Here is a 16025-nt window from a genome sequence, read left to right on the forward strand (position 1 = left end):
GTGCACATTAGATTGTGTGTGTGATCGTGTACACATTAGATTGTGTGTGTGATCGTGTGCACATTAGATTGTGTGTGATCGTGTACACATTAGATTGTGTGTTTGATCGTGTGCACATTAGATTGTGTGTGTGATCGTGTACACATTAGATTGTGTGTGTGATCGTGTGCACATTAGAGTGTGTGTGTGATTGTGTGCACATTAGATTGTGTGTGTGATCGTGTACACATTAGAGTGTGTGTGTGATTGTGTGCATATTAGAGTGTGTGTGTGATCGTGTACACATTAGATTGTGTGTGTGATCGTGTACACATTAGATTGTGTGTGTGATCGTGTGCACATTAGAGTGTGTGTGTGATTGTGTGCACATTAGATTGTGTGTGTGATCGTGTACACATTAGAGTGTGTGTGTGATTGTGTGCACATTAGATTGTGTGTGTGATCGTGTGCACATTAGATTGTGTGTGTGATCGTGTGCACATTAGATTGTGTGTGTGATCGTGTACACATTAGATTGTGTGTGTGATCGTGTGCACATTAGAGTGTGTGTGTGATTGTGTGCACATTAGATTGTGTGTGTGATCGTGTACACATTAGAGTGTGTGTGTGATTGTGTGCACATTAGATTGTGTGTGATCGTGTGCACTTTAGATTGTGTGTGTGATCGTGTACACATTAGATTGTGTGTGTGATCGTGTACACATTAGATTGTGTGTGATCATGTACACCTTAGATTGTGTGTGTGATCGTGTGCACATTAGATTGTGTGTGTGATCGTGTACACATTAGATTGTGTGTGTGATCGTGTACACATTAGATTGTGTGTGTGATCGTGTACACATTAGATTGTGTGTGTGATCGTGTGCACATTAGATTGTGTGTGATCGTGTGCACATTAGATTGTGTGTGTGATCGTGTGCACATTAGATTGTGTGTGTGATCGTGTGCACATTAGATTGTGTGTGATCGTGTGCACATTAGATTGTGTGTGTGATCGTGTGCACATTAGATTGTGTGTGTGATCGTGTGCACATTAGATTGTGTGTGTGATCGTGTACACATTAGATTGTGTGTGTGATCGTGTACACATTAGATTGTGTGTGTGATCGTGTACACATTAGATTGTGTGTGTGATCGTGTACACATTAGATTGTGTGTGTGATCGTGTGCACATTAGATTGTGTGTGATCGTGTGCACATTAGATTGTGTGTGTGATCGTGTGCACATTAGATTGTGTGTGATCGTGTGCACATTAGATTGTGTGTGTGATCGTGTGCACATTAGATTGTGTGTGATCGTGTACACATTAGATTGTGTGTGTGATCGTGTACACATTAGATTGTGTGTGTGATCGTGTGCACATTAGATTGTGTGTGTGATCGTGTACTCGCAGCCGCGCGCTCCCATTAGATCAGCATGCAGACGTGGAGCCCTCTACAACAATAACCCGCGGCTTTTAGCTGCTTTTCTTGTAAGTGACTTTGACAGTGAGGAGCATCCATCTGTCACAGCATCAGTTTCTAGCGGTCCCTATGGGAGTGAAGCCGGCAGTCCAGCTTCTCAGCCGCTCCTCGCAGACATTATCCTTGTCTTCTCCTAGTCTGGAGGTGACTGGCGGACCCCCGAGACTTCAGCTCCAGTCCGAGAACTTATTACCAGCTTGTTGAATCGAGTTGATCACATGTCCAGGGTCCGCGGTTGGGGATATCTGGCGTTTTGGGGCTTCTTTTCCTTTCTGTTATTGATTTGTGGTGGGAATAATTTTGCAGTTTGATGTCACGATTTGCTGCAGCATTGGCTCCTTCTGAGGATTTCCCAGTGGAGCTGTAAGTGTCTGTGCTGGGGTAGCAGCCGTGCAGGGCAGGCGGTGCCTGCACCCATCTTACACTATAGTGATGTCACCGGGTCACACCCTGTATCTTACAGTATAGTGCGGTCATCGGGTCACACTCTGTATCTTACAGTATAGTGCGGTCACCGGGTCACACTCTGTATCTTACAGTATAGTGCGGTCACCGGGTCACACTCTGTATCTTACAGTATAGTGCGGTCACCGGGTCACACTCTGTATCTTACACACTAGTGAGGTCACCGGGTCACACTCTGTATCTTACAGTATAGTGCGGTCACCGGGTCACACTCTGTATCTTACAGTATAGTGCGGTCACCGGGTCACACTCTGTATCTTACACACTAGTGAGGTCACCGGGTCACACGCTGTATCTCACACACTAGTGAGGTCACCGGGTCACACTCTGTATCTCACACACTAGTGAGGTCACCGGGTCACACTCTGTATCTCACACACTAGTGATGTCACCGGGTCACATTCTGTATCTTACACACTAGTGAGGTCACCGGGTCACACGCTGTATCTCACACACTAGTGATGTCACCGGGTCACATTCTGTATCTCACACACTAGTGAGGTCACCGGGTCACACTCTGTATCTCACACACTAGTGAGGTCACCGGGTCACACTCTGTATCTCACACACTAGTGAGGTCACCGGGTCACACTCTGTATCTTACACACTAGTGAGGTCACCGGGTCACACGCTGTATCTCACACACTAGTGAGGTCACCGGGTCACACTCTGTATCTTACACACTAGTGAGGTCACCGGGTCACACGCTGTATCTCACACACTAGTGAGGTCACCGGGTCACACTCTGTATCTCACACACTAGTGAGGTCACCAGGTCACACTCTGTATCTCACACACTAGTGAGGTCACCGGGTCACACCCTGTATCTTACACACTAGTGATGTCACCGGGTCACACTCTGTATCTTACAGTATAGTGAGGTCACCGGGTCACACTCTGTATCTCACACACTAGTGAGGTCACCGGGTCATACTCTGTATCTCACACACTAGTGATGTCACCGGGTCATACTCTGTATCTTACACACTAGTGATGTCACCGGGTCATACTCTGTATCTTACAAACTAGTGATGTCACCGGGTCACACCCTGTATCTTACAAACTAGTGATGTCACCGGGTCACACTCTGTATCTTACACACTAGTGAGGTCACCGGGTCACACGCTGTATCTCACACACTAGTGATGTCACCGGGTCACACTCTGTATCTTACAGTATAGTGAGGTCACCGGGTCACACTCTGTATCTTACACACTAGTGATGTCACCGGGTCACACTCTGTATCTTACACTATAGTGATGTCACCGGGTCACACTCTGTATCTCACACACTAGAGAGGTCACCGGGTCACACTCTGTATCTTACAGTATAGTGAGGTCACCGGGTCACACTCTGTATCTCACACACTAGTGATGTCACCGGGTCATACTCTGTATCTTACACACTAGTGATGTCACCGGGTCATACTCTGTATCTTACACACTAGTGAGGTCACCGGGTCACACTCTGTATCTTACAAACTAGTGATGTCACCGGGTCACACCCTGTATCTTACAAACTAGTGATGTCACCGGGTCACACTCTGTATCTTACACACTAGTGAGGTCACCGGGTCACACTCTGTATCTTACACACTAGTGAGGTCACCGGGTCACACTCTGTATCTTACACACTAGTGAGGTCACCGGGTCACACTCTGTATCTCACACACTAGTGAGGTCACCGGGTCACACTCTGTATCTCACACACTAGTGAGGTCACCGGGTCACACTCTGTATCTCACACAATAGTGAGGTCACCGGGTCACACTCTGTATCTCACACACTAGTGATGTCACCGGGTCACACTCTGTATCTTACACACTAGTGATGTCACTGGGTCACACTCTGTATCTTACACACTAGTGAGGTCACCGGGTCACACTCTGTATCTCACACACTAGTGATGTCACCGGGTCACACTCTGTATCTTACACACTAGTGATGTCACTGGGTCACACCCTGTATCTTACAAACTAGTGATGTCACCGGGTCACACTCTGTATCTTATACACTAGTGAGGTCACCGGGTCACACTCTGTATCTTACACACTAGTGATGTCACTGGGTCACACCCTGTATCTTACAAACTAGTGATGTCACCGAGTCATACTCTGTATCTTATACACTAGTGAGGTCACCGGGTCACACTCTGTATCTCACACACTAGTGATGTCACCGGGTCACACTCTGTATCTTACACACTAGTGATGTCACTGGGTCACACTCTGTATCTTACACACTAGTGAGGTCACCGGGTCACACTCTGTATCTCACACACTAGTGATGTCACCGGGTCACACTCTGTATCTTACACACTAGTGATGTCACTGGGTCACACCCTGTATCTTACAAACTAGTGATGTCACCGAGTCATACTCTGTATCTTATACACTAGTGAGGTCACCGGGTCACACTCTGTATCTTACACACTAGTGATGTCACCGGGTCACACCCTGTATCTTACACTATAGTGATGTCACCGGGTCACACTCTGTATCTCACACACTAGTGATGTCACTGGGTCACACTCTGTATCTCATACACTAGTGATGTCACCGGGTCTCACTCTGTATCTTACACACTAGTGAGGTCACCGGGTCACACTCTGTATCTCACACACTAGTGATGTCACTGGGTCACACTCTGTATCTTACACACTAGTGATGTCACTGGGTCACACTCTGTATCTTACACTATAGTGATGTCACCGGGTCACACTCTGTATATCACACACTAGTGATGTCACTGGGTCACACTCTGTATCTCACACACTAGTGATGTCACCGGGTCACACTCTGTATCTTACACACTAGTGATGTCACCGGGTCATACTCTGTATCTCACACACTAGTGATGTCACCGGGTCATACTCTGTATCTTACACACTAGTGATGTCACCGAGTCATACTCTGTATCTTATACACTAGTGAGGTCACCGGGTCACACTCTGTATCTTACGCACTGGTGATGTCACTGGGTCACACTCTGTATCTCTCACACGAGTGATGTCACCGGGTCACACTCTGTATCTTACAGTATAGTGATGTCACTGGGTCACACTCTGTATCTCACACACTAGTGATGTCACTGGGCCACACCCTGTATCTCAAACACTAGTGAGGTCACCAGGTCACACCCTGTATCTCACACACTAGTGATGTCACCGGGTCACACTCTGTATCTCACACACTAGTGATGTCACCGGGTCACACCCTGTATCTCACACACTAGTGAGGTCACCAGGTCACACCCTGTATCTCACACACTAGTGAGGTCACCGGGTCACACTCTGTATCTTACACACTAGTGATGTCACCGGGTCACACTCTGTATCTTACGCACTGGTGATGTCACCGGGTCACACTCTGTATCTTACACTATAGTGATGTCACCGGGTCACACTCTGTATCTTACGCACTGGTGATGTCACTGGGTCACACTCTGTATCTTACGCACTGGTGATGTCACTGGGTCACACTCTGTATCTTACGCACTGGTGATGTCACTGGGTCACACTCTGTATCTTACACACTAGTGATGTCACCGGGTCACACTCTGTATCTCACACACTAGTGATGTCACCGGGTCACACTCTGTATCTTACACACTAGTGATGTCACCGGGTCACACTCTGTATCTTACGCACTGGTGATGTCACTGGGTCACACTCTGTATCTTACACACTAGTGATGTCACCAGGTCACACTCTGTATCTCACACACTAGTGATGTCACCGGGTCACACTCTGTATCTTACACACTAGTGAGGTCACCAGGTCACACCCTGTATCTCACACACTAGTGAGGTCACCGGGTCACACTCTGTATCTTACACACTAGTGATGTCACCGGGTCACACTCTGTATCTTACGCACTGGTGATGTCACCGGGTCACACTCTGTATCTTACACTATAGTGATGTCACTGGGTCACACTCTGTATCTTATGCACTGGTGATGTCACTGGGTCACACTCTGTATCTTACGCACTGGTGATGTCACTGGGTCACACTCTGTATCTTACGCACTGGTGATGTCACTGGGTCACACTCTGTATCTTATGCACTGGTGATGTCACTGGGTCACACTCTGTATCTTACACACTAGTGATGTCACCGGGTCACACTCTGTATCTTACACTATAGTGATGTCACTGGGTCACACTCTGTATCTCACACACTAGTGATGTCACCGGGTCACACTCTGTATCTTACACACTAGTGATGTCACCGGGTCACACTCTGTATCTTACACACTAGTGATGTCACCGGGTCACACTCTGTATCTTATAGTATAGTGATGTCATCGGGTCACACTCTGTATCTTACAGTATAGTGATGTCACTGGGTCACACTCTGTATCTTACGCACTGGTGATGTCACTGGGTCACACTCTGTATCTCTCACACGAGTGATGTCACCGGGTCACACTCTGTATCTTACAGTATAGTGATGTCACTGGGTCACACTCTGTATCTCACACACTAGTGATGTCACTGGGTCACACTCTTTATCTTACGCACTGGTGATGTCACCGGGTCACACTCTTTATTTTACGCACTGGTGATGTCACCGGGTCACACTCTGTATCTTACGCACTGGTGATGTCACTGGGTCACACTCTGTATCTTACGCACTGGTGATGTCACTGGGTCACACTCTGTATCTTACACTATAGTGATGTCACTGGGTCACACTCTGTATCTTACGCACTGGTGATGTCACCGGGTCACGCACAGCCGTGCTGGAGCACATGATAATGAGCTAATGCCATGCTGTATAATTGTGATGTGAGGAGCATGAACACTGAAAGCTCTTGAGGCATTGTAGACCCACATGTTGCCGACTCTAACCCCTAATAACATTGTCTTTTAAACCTTAAGGCAATACAGAGCTACACCAAAAGCCGAAACTGTCCTATAAATTGCCCCGGAACCCAGACGACGGGCAGCAAGACAAAGGTAAGTAGATTGTTGGAGCCCTGCATGATCCATGCTGCATGCTGATGTGCCGTGCACTGTCTGCTCCGCAGGCTCAGATCCATCATGGCACTGCGTGCGGAGCCTTCATACATGGCTCCTCTGCGATGCTGTATACAGAGGCTGCTCAGCTACCGCCATGTATAATATACAGCTGCTGTTATGTGGTGTGATCAAGAAGAGAATATATGGGGAAGACTGATCCGCCTGAATGTCCCCTGGATGGTGGTGATGGGCGACACCGGACACCTGCATGCCTCTGCCTGCCATCCATCTCCATTGATGCATGAGATCTCTGAACACTGGATCATCCATGCTCCTTCCTAATAATTGAAGGGAATATTTTCTGAAAAGACAGTAGTAAGAGGCGTTGTGTGATCCTGTGACACATTGACCTTTCTTTCTGTCTGTACACGAATGCTACCGATTTGTCAGGGCAGTCAGATGTCGGTGAGGGTCAGGACAAGGGCCAGCGGAGGGCGCAGGCACAAGCTTATCGGGTGTAACCAAAATGATGCGTCACTATCCCCCACCTATAATGTCCGCAAACGGCAGACACTTCTGTCATCCAGCACCTCTAACGCCTTCTTTTCCTGTCTTTCCAACCTAGTTTGCATGAGCTTGCACAGGGAGACCTGGCTCTGACTTTACTTCTTCCTCAGAGTCACACTTTACTGCTAGTTCCTTAATCCATGTGATAAAATGATGGAGAAACATAGTGGGAATTGTGACCCTGAGCAGCGTGACGTTGAAGCCGGTTCTTACCCATCACACCAACCGCTCTCCACCCCCGGGAGCTCATTGCCTGATGTCACCACTAACCGCATCTGACACTTGTTGTCCTCCTCCCACTTCTGGGTAGAAATGGCTGCAGTGGATGTTGGTTTGTGGAGGCTGCCACCATTTGAGCCGGCTGCATCTGAGGCCTTAACATTTTCCACTCCTATGCCGCCACTTTTCTGTATGGTCTCCACGCCGGCTCTGTAATCTATAGACTCTGATACGCAACTGCCTGAAAATCCAGCTGTGACGGTGCTTGGCACGTCACGTGTGGCTGCCACCACTGGCCATGGGCGGCCTCCTGATGGTCAGTGCAGTGTCTGCCAATCCACACTGGTGTGTATATATATATATATATATATATAGACAGTATATACTGTATGTATGTATATATAATGTACACACACACACAGTTGAAACCCTTAGTTTCCCTCCACGATCTAAAAAGAAACATCTGCAGGTTTTTCTTACTATCTGACATGAAATCAGAATAAAAGGAAAACGCTCCCTGTTTGTGATTTGTAGCGAACAAGTGAAAAAATGTTTGTGTAAAATACCCACACACCTATTCACATTGTGCTGAACAGGCACAGCGCTGAGTAAAAGCCGGATGAAATCAGAATAAACCTTTCCCATTTTAGGCCAATTGGGCACCAAAATTATTTCTATTTGCCAAATACCGGAATAATGAGAGAGAGAATGTTTTCAAGGTTTTTTATTACTTTCTGCAAAGTGAGAAGTTTCCATACACTAAGAGTACTGTGCCTTTAAACAATATGGGACCGCCCATATGATTATGTCATGTCTTTGGAAGCTTCTGATAGGTTTACTGACAACATCTGAGTTAGAGACACACCTGTGGATGTATTGTAATGCACACCTGAATCACACGGCTTCTCTGTGTAACATCATGGGAAAGTCTAAAGAAATCAGCCAAGATCTCAGGAAGAGAATTGTGGATTTGTACAAGTCTGGTTCATCGTTGGGTGGAATTTCCAGATTCCTGAAGGTGCCTTATTCATCTGTACAAACAATTATACACAAGTACACACAAGATGGGAATGTCCAGCCATCATACCGCTCAGGAAGGAGATGAGCTCTGTGTACCAGAGATGAACGTGCTTTGGTCAGACCAACAAATGTGAGATGTGCAGATCAACCCAAGAACGAAAGCAAAAGTGAAGATGCTGGTGGAAGCTGGTAAGATTGTGTCATTATCGACAGTGACACGAGTCCTGTATCAACATGGGCTGAAAGGCCGCTCTGCCCGGAAGAAGACATATCTCCAAAAGATAAAGGAAAAAAGCCAGATTCATGTTTGCAAATGCACAGGAACAAATACTGTAAGGGTACTTTCACACTTGCGTTGTTTTCCTTCCGTCACAATCCGCCCTTTTGGAAAACAGCGGAATCCGTTAACGGATTCCGCTGTTTCCCATAGACTTGTATGGATGACGGATTGTGTCAAAAGGACCTGCGTTGCTTCCGCTGGGCGACGCTGCGTTGCTTCCTTAGGATTTCACTGCGCATGCTCTCTCTGGCTCCCTGCACTCGTAACTAAGGTAAATATCGGGTAACCAAGTAAAGTGCTTTACCCGATATTTACCCTGGCCACGTGTGCAGGGAGCCCGACACTTCCCCGCTCGGCTCCGCCTTCTCGTGCACTCCACTCCTCATGTGTATATATATATATATATATATATATACACACACACACTCACACTCACCTGTCCTCAGTGCCATGGCCCCGCTCGGCTCCACGCACTCCGCACACATTCTCGGCGGCCGAGCGATCAGCTGATCACCCGGCGCTGGGAGCGATCAGCTGATCACCCGGCGCTGGGAGCGATCAGCTGGTCACCCGACGCTGGGAGCGATCAGCTGGTCACCCGGCGCTGGGAGCGATCAGCTGGTCACCCGGCGCTGGGAGCGATCAGCTGGTCACCCGGCGCTGGGAGCGATCAGCTGGTCACCCGGCGCTGGGAGCGATCAGCTGGTCACCCGGCGCTGGGAGCGATCAGCTGGTCACCCGGCGTTGGGAGCGATCAGCTGGTCACCCGACGCTGGGAGCGATCAGCTGGTCACCCGACGCTGGGAGCGATCAGCTGGTCACCCGGCGCTGGGAGCGATCAGCTGGTCACCCGGCGCTGGGAGCGATCAGCTGGTCACCCGGCGCTGGGAGCGATCAGCTGATCGTTCACAATAGTCTGTCGCCGGTGAAACTGTGTTAAAAAAAAAAAAAAGGCTGATTCTGTTGTTTTGTACGATCCGTTGTGCCACTATATGCAACACATCCGTTGCATCCGTCACACAACGCAATGCAACGGATACCATTCAATGCAAGTGTGAAACTAGCCTAATATGTCCTGTGGTCTGACAAAACTAAAATTGAACTGTTTGGCCATAATGACCATTTTTATGTTTAGAGGAAAAAGGGAGAAGCTTTGAAGCCTAATGCTAAGACCCCACTTTGCGTTTCAGGTGCTTTTTAGGTCCGTTTTGAGAAGCACCTTTTTCATGCCAAAAGGCATGCGTTTGGATTTCACAGGCAAAGTCTATGGAAAATGTGGATTTCTAGACCGCACTTTGCGTTTCCAAATGCTGCGTTTAATGTGCATATTTTGTGGTAAAAACATGCGTTCAAAGAAGCAGTTGTTTTTGCCATTTTGGGTGCGTTTTGCTAACATTGAAGTCAATGAGAAATGGCAGAAACAAAGATTCCTGCAAATTCCTGCTTTTTACCTGCTTTTTATGTGCAGAAAACATGCGTTTTGGACTTTAAAATAATGATTTCATATGTCCCTTTACACACACACACACAGTCCGACAATTAAATTAAAGAAAAATAATAATTTATTGCTATTTTTCCAATAAATAGTATATTAGCGCTATAATTTTATTAAATATTTCTATTTCCTTAATTATTTCTAAAATTCTGTGTTACTTTTTTTTTCTCTTTTTTTTTCTCTTTTTTTCATTCTGTTTGACTATTTAATCTTTATTTAGCAGTGTCTTGATGTTCAAAACGCATCTGTCAAAACGCAGGTGAAAAAGCATGTAAAAAGCGCTTAAAACGCCGTAAATACGCATGCGTTTTCAGCGCTAAATTTCTGAAAAAGGCAACTTTGGTCAAATCAATTAAGCCCAAAACGTGCGTTTAGAACTGCAAGTAGGAGAACGTAAAGTGTGATCTTAGCCTAAGAATATCCAACTGTCACACACGGGCAGCATCATGGTGTGGGGGTGTTCTGCTGCAGGAGGGACTGGTGACTTCACAAAATAGATGGCATCATGAGGAAAGAAGATTATGTGGCAATCCTGAAGAACATCTCAAGACATCAGCCAGGAACTTAAAGCTTGGGCGGAAATGGGTCTTCCAATTGGACAATGACTCAAAGTATACTGCCAAACTGGTTACACAGGGGCTTAAGGATAATAAAGTCAATGTTTTGGAGTGGCCATCACAAAGCCCTGATCTCAGTTCTATTGAAAATTTATGAGCAATGCTGAAAAGGCCGGTGCAAGCGACAGCCTACAAATATGGCTAAGCTCCACCAGGTCTGTCAGGAGAAAGGGGCCAAATTCCACCAACTATTGTGAGAAGCTTCTGGAAGGATCAAAAACGTTTCCGCCAAGTCACACAGTGTAAGGGCAACACCACCAAATACTAATGACACGTCACTGTGCAGAAAGGAAGAAAAATGCCTGAAAACATTCTCCCTCATTATTCTGGAGAGCAGAGGGAAAAACCTGCAGATGTGTCTGCATAGAGAGTGGAGGGAAAAACCTGCAGATGTGTTTGTATAGAGAGCGGAGAGATAAACCTGCAGATGTGTCTGTATAGAGAGCAGAGGGAAAAACCTGCAGATGTGTCTGTATAGAGAGTGGAGGGATAAACCTACAGATGTCTGTATAGAGAGCGGAGAGAAAAACCTGCAGATGTGTCTGTATAGAGAGCGGAGGGATAAACCTGCAGATGTATCTGTAAAGAGCGGAGGGAAAAACCCTGCAGATGTCTGTATACAAAGCTGAGGGAAAAACCTGCAGATGCGTCTGTATAGAGAGCGGAGGGAAAAATCTGCAGATGTATCTGTATAGAGAGGGAGGGAAAAAACTGCAGATGTGTCTGTATAGAGAGCGGAGGGATAAACCTGCAGATGTGTCTGTATAGAGAGCGGAGGGAAAAACCTGCAGATGTGTCTGTATAGAGAGTGAGGGAAAAACCTGTAGATGTGTCTGTATAGAGAGTGAGGGAAAAACCTGTAGATGTGTCTGCATAGAGAGCGGAGGGAAAAACCTGCTGATGTGTCTGTATAGAGAGCAGAGGGATAAACCTGCAGATGTGTCTGTATAGAGAGCGGAGGGAAACACCCGCAGATGTGTCTGTATAGAGAGTGAGGGAAAAACCTGTAGATGTGTCTGTATAGAGAGGGAGGGAAAAAACTGCAGATGTGTCTGTATAGAGAGCGGAGGGATAAACCTGCAGATGTCTGTATAGAGAGCGGAGGGAAACACCTGCAGATGTGTCTGTATAGAGAGTGAGGGATAAACCTGCAGATGTGTCTGTATAGAGAGTGAGGGATAAACCTGCAGATGTGTCTGTATAGAGAGCGGAGGGAAACACCTGCAGATGTGTCTGTATAGAGAGTGAGGGAAAAACCTGTACATGTGTCTATAGAGAGCGGAGGGAAAAACCTGCAGATGTGTCTGTATAGAGAGTGAGGGAAAAACCTGTAGATGTGTCTGTATAGAGAGCGGAGGGAAACTAAGGGTTTCCACTGTATAAGCGTATATATATGAGCTGGTGTCAGGCAGCGGTCCCCGCACTACCAGCAGCACCTGCTGACCCATCCTCTGCATTTTCCTAACATTGCTCGTGGTAGGAGGATGGCTGCTGTTTTTTCATTTTCTTCTGGCTGCTGAGGTTTCACTGGAAACTACCTGCAGATTTTTTTTCATTTTTTATATCCATACCGGGGTCCCTGTTTTTCAGGGCTCAGTATCTCAGGAATGGAAGATGGCACAAGACTTCTGAGTCCTGAGTTCAAGAGAGTGGGAACTGGCGTTGCAAAAGGTACTTACTATTATCTGTCCTTAGGGTGAAACGTGTCAGGTTGCTGCTGTAAAGCCCCAATGATGAGCGGCTGGCGAGGGATGGGCGATCTCCTCGGCAGACACGGTGTAGCCATTATCTCCAGCCCGGAAAGCCCATGTGCAGAGTGTGAGTCAGTCTGGGGATCGGTGGTGTGCGGGGAGTGAAGCTGCACAGCAATGTCCTGCCTCGCCCGTGCCTTCACAGCGCCGGTTTCTGCTGTAATCTCATGTTATACTCTGCCGCTTCTTTTCTATTTCTTTTCAAACGACCAAATTACTTAAAGTTAACAGTAGGAAGGGGAAACCGAAAAACAAGCAAGAACCCGCGGTCTGTGGAGGAGCCCGGGGCACGAGGTCAATGGAAGCTATTGATTGGTGTCTGTGTGATGCACGATCTGTTAATGAATCCTGGCCGTCCTCTCACCAGGTTTATAGACGCAGGGACAGAGTAAATGGCGGTGTCCTAATGTCACTACGTGATTAAGTGGATCAATAATTCAGAGCAGCCGCGTCCAGTGACTGCAGCCGCGTCCAGTGACTGCAGCCGCGTCCAGTAAAGTATGCGGGTGCCAGTGGCGCCCCCTGTAGACTCGGGGCATCCTCTTAATGTGCCGGATACCTCGGAGCAGAAGATCCGGAGGAAGGACGGGGGCACAGACACTAGTCGGGGCCCTGGCGTTAGGGCCCGGATGTTGTATATAGGTGATTGGGCGTCACTGATGAAGCCAGTCTCTTCAGACCACTCCCTGTTGTCACAGAAGACTTTCCATGTTTTTTTATGTGGCTTTGAGATTGTGACATTTCTTTTAATGTGTCTCTATAGGGCGACCCCTGACTATCTTCAATACCCAAGCGCAGATAGCCATTGGTGGAAATGACAGAGGCCGGCCATTCCAGGGGCAGCTATCGGGAATCTACTATAACGGCCTGAAAGTTCTCAATATGGCGGCCGAGCACAACCCCCACATCAACATCAGCGGAAGTGTGAGGCTGGTGGGAGCGGTCCCGTCCATCCTGGGCACGACGCCCACCACGTCCATGCCTCCGGAATTATCCACCACCATCATGGAGACCACCACAACCTTGGCCACTACCACGACCCGAAAGAACCGCTCATCCCCCGGATCTATGGTACGTGGACCATGTTGCTTTCTCTGCCAGGGTCAGATGTGTGCTGTGCGGCGGGCATAGTCTCTGCCAGGGTCAGATGTGTGCTGTGCGGCGGGCATAGTCTCTGCCAGGGTCAGATGTGTGCTGTGCGGCGGGCATAGTCTCTGCCAGGGTCAGATGTGTGCTGTGCGGCGGGCATAGTCTCTGCCAGGGTCAGATGTGTGCTGTGCGGCGGGCATAGTCTCTGCCAGGGTCAGATGTGTGCTGTGCGGCGGGCATAGTCCCAGGGTCAGATGTGTGCTGTGCGGCGGGCATAGTCTCTGCCAGGGTCAGATGTGTGCTGTGCGGTGGGCATAGTCTCTGCCAGGGTCAGATGTGTGCTGTGCGGCGGGCATAGTCTCTGCCAGGGTCAGATGTGTGCTGTGCGGTGGGCATAGTCTCTGCCAGGGTCAGATGTGTGCTGTGCGGCGGGCATAGTCTCTGCCAGGGTCAGATGTGTGCTGTGCGGCGGGCATAGTCTCTGCCAGGGTCAGATGTGTGCTGTGCGGCGGGCATAGTCTCTGCCAGGGTCAGATGTGTGCTGTGCGGCGGGCATAGTCCCAGGGTCAGATGTGTGCTGTGCGGCGGGCATAGTCCCAGGGTCAGATGTGTGCTGTGCGGCGGGCATAGTCCCAGGGTCAGATGTGTGCTGTGCGGCGGGCATAGTCCCAGGGTCAGATGTGTGCTGTGCGGTGGGCATAGTCCCAGGGTCAGATGTGTGCTGTGCGGTGGGCATAGTCCCAGGGTCAGATGTGTGCTGTGCGGCGGGCATAGTCCCAGGGTCAGATGTGTGCTGTGCGGTGGGCATAGTCCCAGGGTCAGATGTGTGCTGTGCGGCGGGCATAGTCCCAGGGTCAGATGTGTGCTGTGCGGCGGGCATAGTCCCAGGGTCAGATGTGTGCTGTGCGGCGGGCATAGTCCCAGGGTCAGATGTGTGCTGTGCGGTGGGCATAGTCCCAGGGTCAGATGTGTGCTGTGCGGCGGGCATAGTCCCAGGGTCAGATGTGTGCTGTGCGGCGGGCATAGTCCCAGGGTCAGATGTGTGCTGTGCGGTGGGCATAGTCCCAGGGTTTCTTCTACTTTTCAGTCTTTGTTTTTAATTCTTCAATAATAAAGAAAATATAAGACGCATTTAATAATGTAAAAGCGATTGTGAATATTCAGTATCTTCAGAGTGTCCGAACTGACGGCCTTGTGTGTCTGCAGCGGGAAGGGGGCCGGGATCTGTCTGCAGGGGGAAGGGGATCTGTCTGCAGGGGGAAGGGGGCCGGGACCTGTCTGCAGGGGGAAGGGGATCTGTCTGCAGGGGGAAGGGGGCCGGGACCTGTCTGCAGGGGAAAGGGGATCTGTCTGCAGGGGGAAGGGGGCCGGGATCTGTCTGCAGGGGGAAGGGGATCTGTCTGCAGGGGGAAGGGGGCTGGGATCTGGCTGCAGGGGAAAGGGGATCTGTCTGCAGGGGGAAGGGGATCTGTCTGCAGGGGGAAGGGGGCCGGGACCTGTCTGCAGGGGGAAGGGGGCCGGGACCTGTCTGCAGGGGGAAGGGGATCTGTCTGCAGGGGGAAGGGGGCCGGGACCTGTCTGCAGGGGAAAGGGGATCTGTCTGCAGGGGGAAGGGGGCCGGGATCTGGCTGCAGGGGAAAGGGGATCTGTCTGCAGGGGGAAGGGGATCTGTCTGCAGGGGGAAGGGGGCCGGGACCTGTCTGCAGGGGGAAGGGGGTCGGGACCTGTCTGCAGGGGGAAGGGGATGTGTCTGCAGGGGGAAGGGGGCCGGGATCTGTCTGCAGGGGGAAGGGGGCCGGGATCTGTCTGCAGGGGGAAGGGGGCCGGGATCTGTCTGCAGGGGGAAGGGGGCCGGGATCTGTCTGCAGGGGGAAGGGGGCCGGGACGTGTCTGCAGGGGGAAGGGGGCCGGGACGTGTCTGCAGGGGGAAGGGGGCCGGGACGTGTCTGCAGGGGGAAGGGGGCCGGGACGTGTCTGCAGGGGGAAGGGGGCCGGGACGTGTCTGCAGGGGGAAGGGGATGTGTCTGCAGGGGGAAGGGGGCCGGGATGTGTCTGCAGGGGGAAGGGGGCCGGGATCTGTCTGCAGGGGGAAGGG

The 16025-nt window shown here is 49.6% G+C and overlaps 1 protein-coding gene across 4 annotated transcripts in view; it reads left to right on the forward strand.

Annotated features, from left to right (window-relative positions):
* NRXN3 (neurexin 3) overlaps positions 1-16025 on the forward strand; it is a 693208-nt gene that overhangs the window by 623465 nt on the left and 53718 nt on the right. For all 4 annotated transcript variants that reach the window (XM_075330463.1, XM_075330464.1, XM_075330465.1 and 1 more), the window contains 3 exons: positions 6812-6889; positions 12681-12761; positions 13605-13912. In XM_075330463.1, the coding sequence (XP_075186578.1) occupies positions 6812-6889; positions 12681-12761; positions 13605-13912 (467 nt within the window). The remainder of the gene's footprint in view (positions 1-6811; positions 6890-12680; positions 12762-13604; positions 13913-16025) is intronic.

Source organism: Anomaloglossus baeobatrachus, chromosome 12 (assembly GCF_048569485.1).
Source record: "Anomaloglossus baeobatrachus isolate aAnoBae1 chromosome 12, aAnoBae1.hap1, whole genome shotgun sequence".
Lineage (NCBI taxonomy): Eukaryota > Metazoa > Chordata > Amphibia > Anura > Aromobatidae > Anomaloglossus > Anomaloglossus baeobatrachus.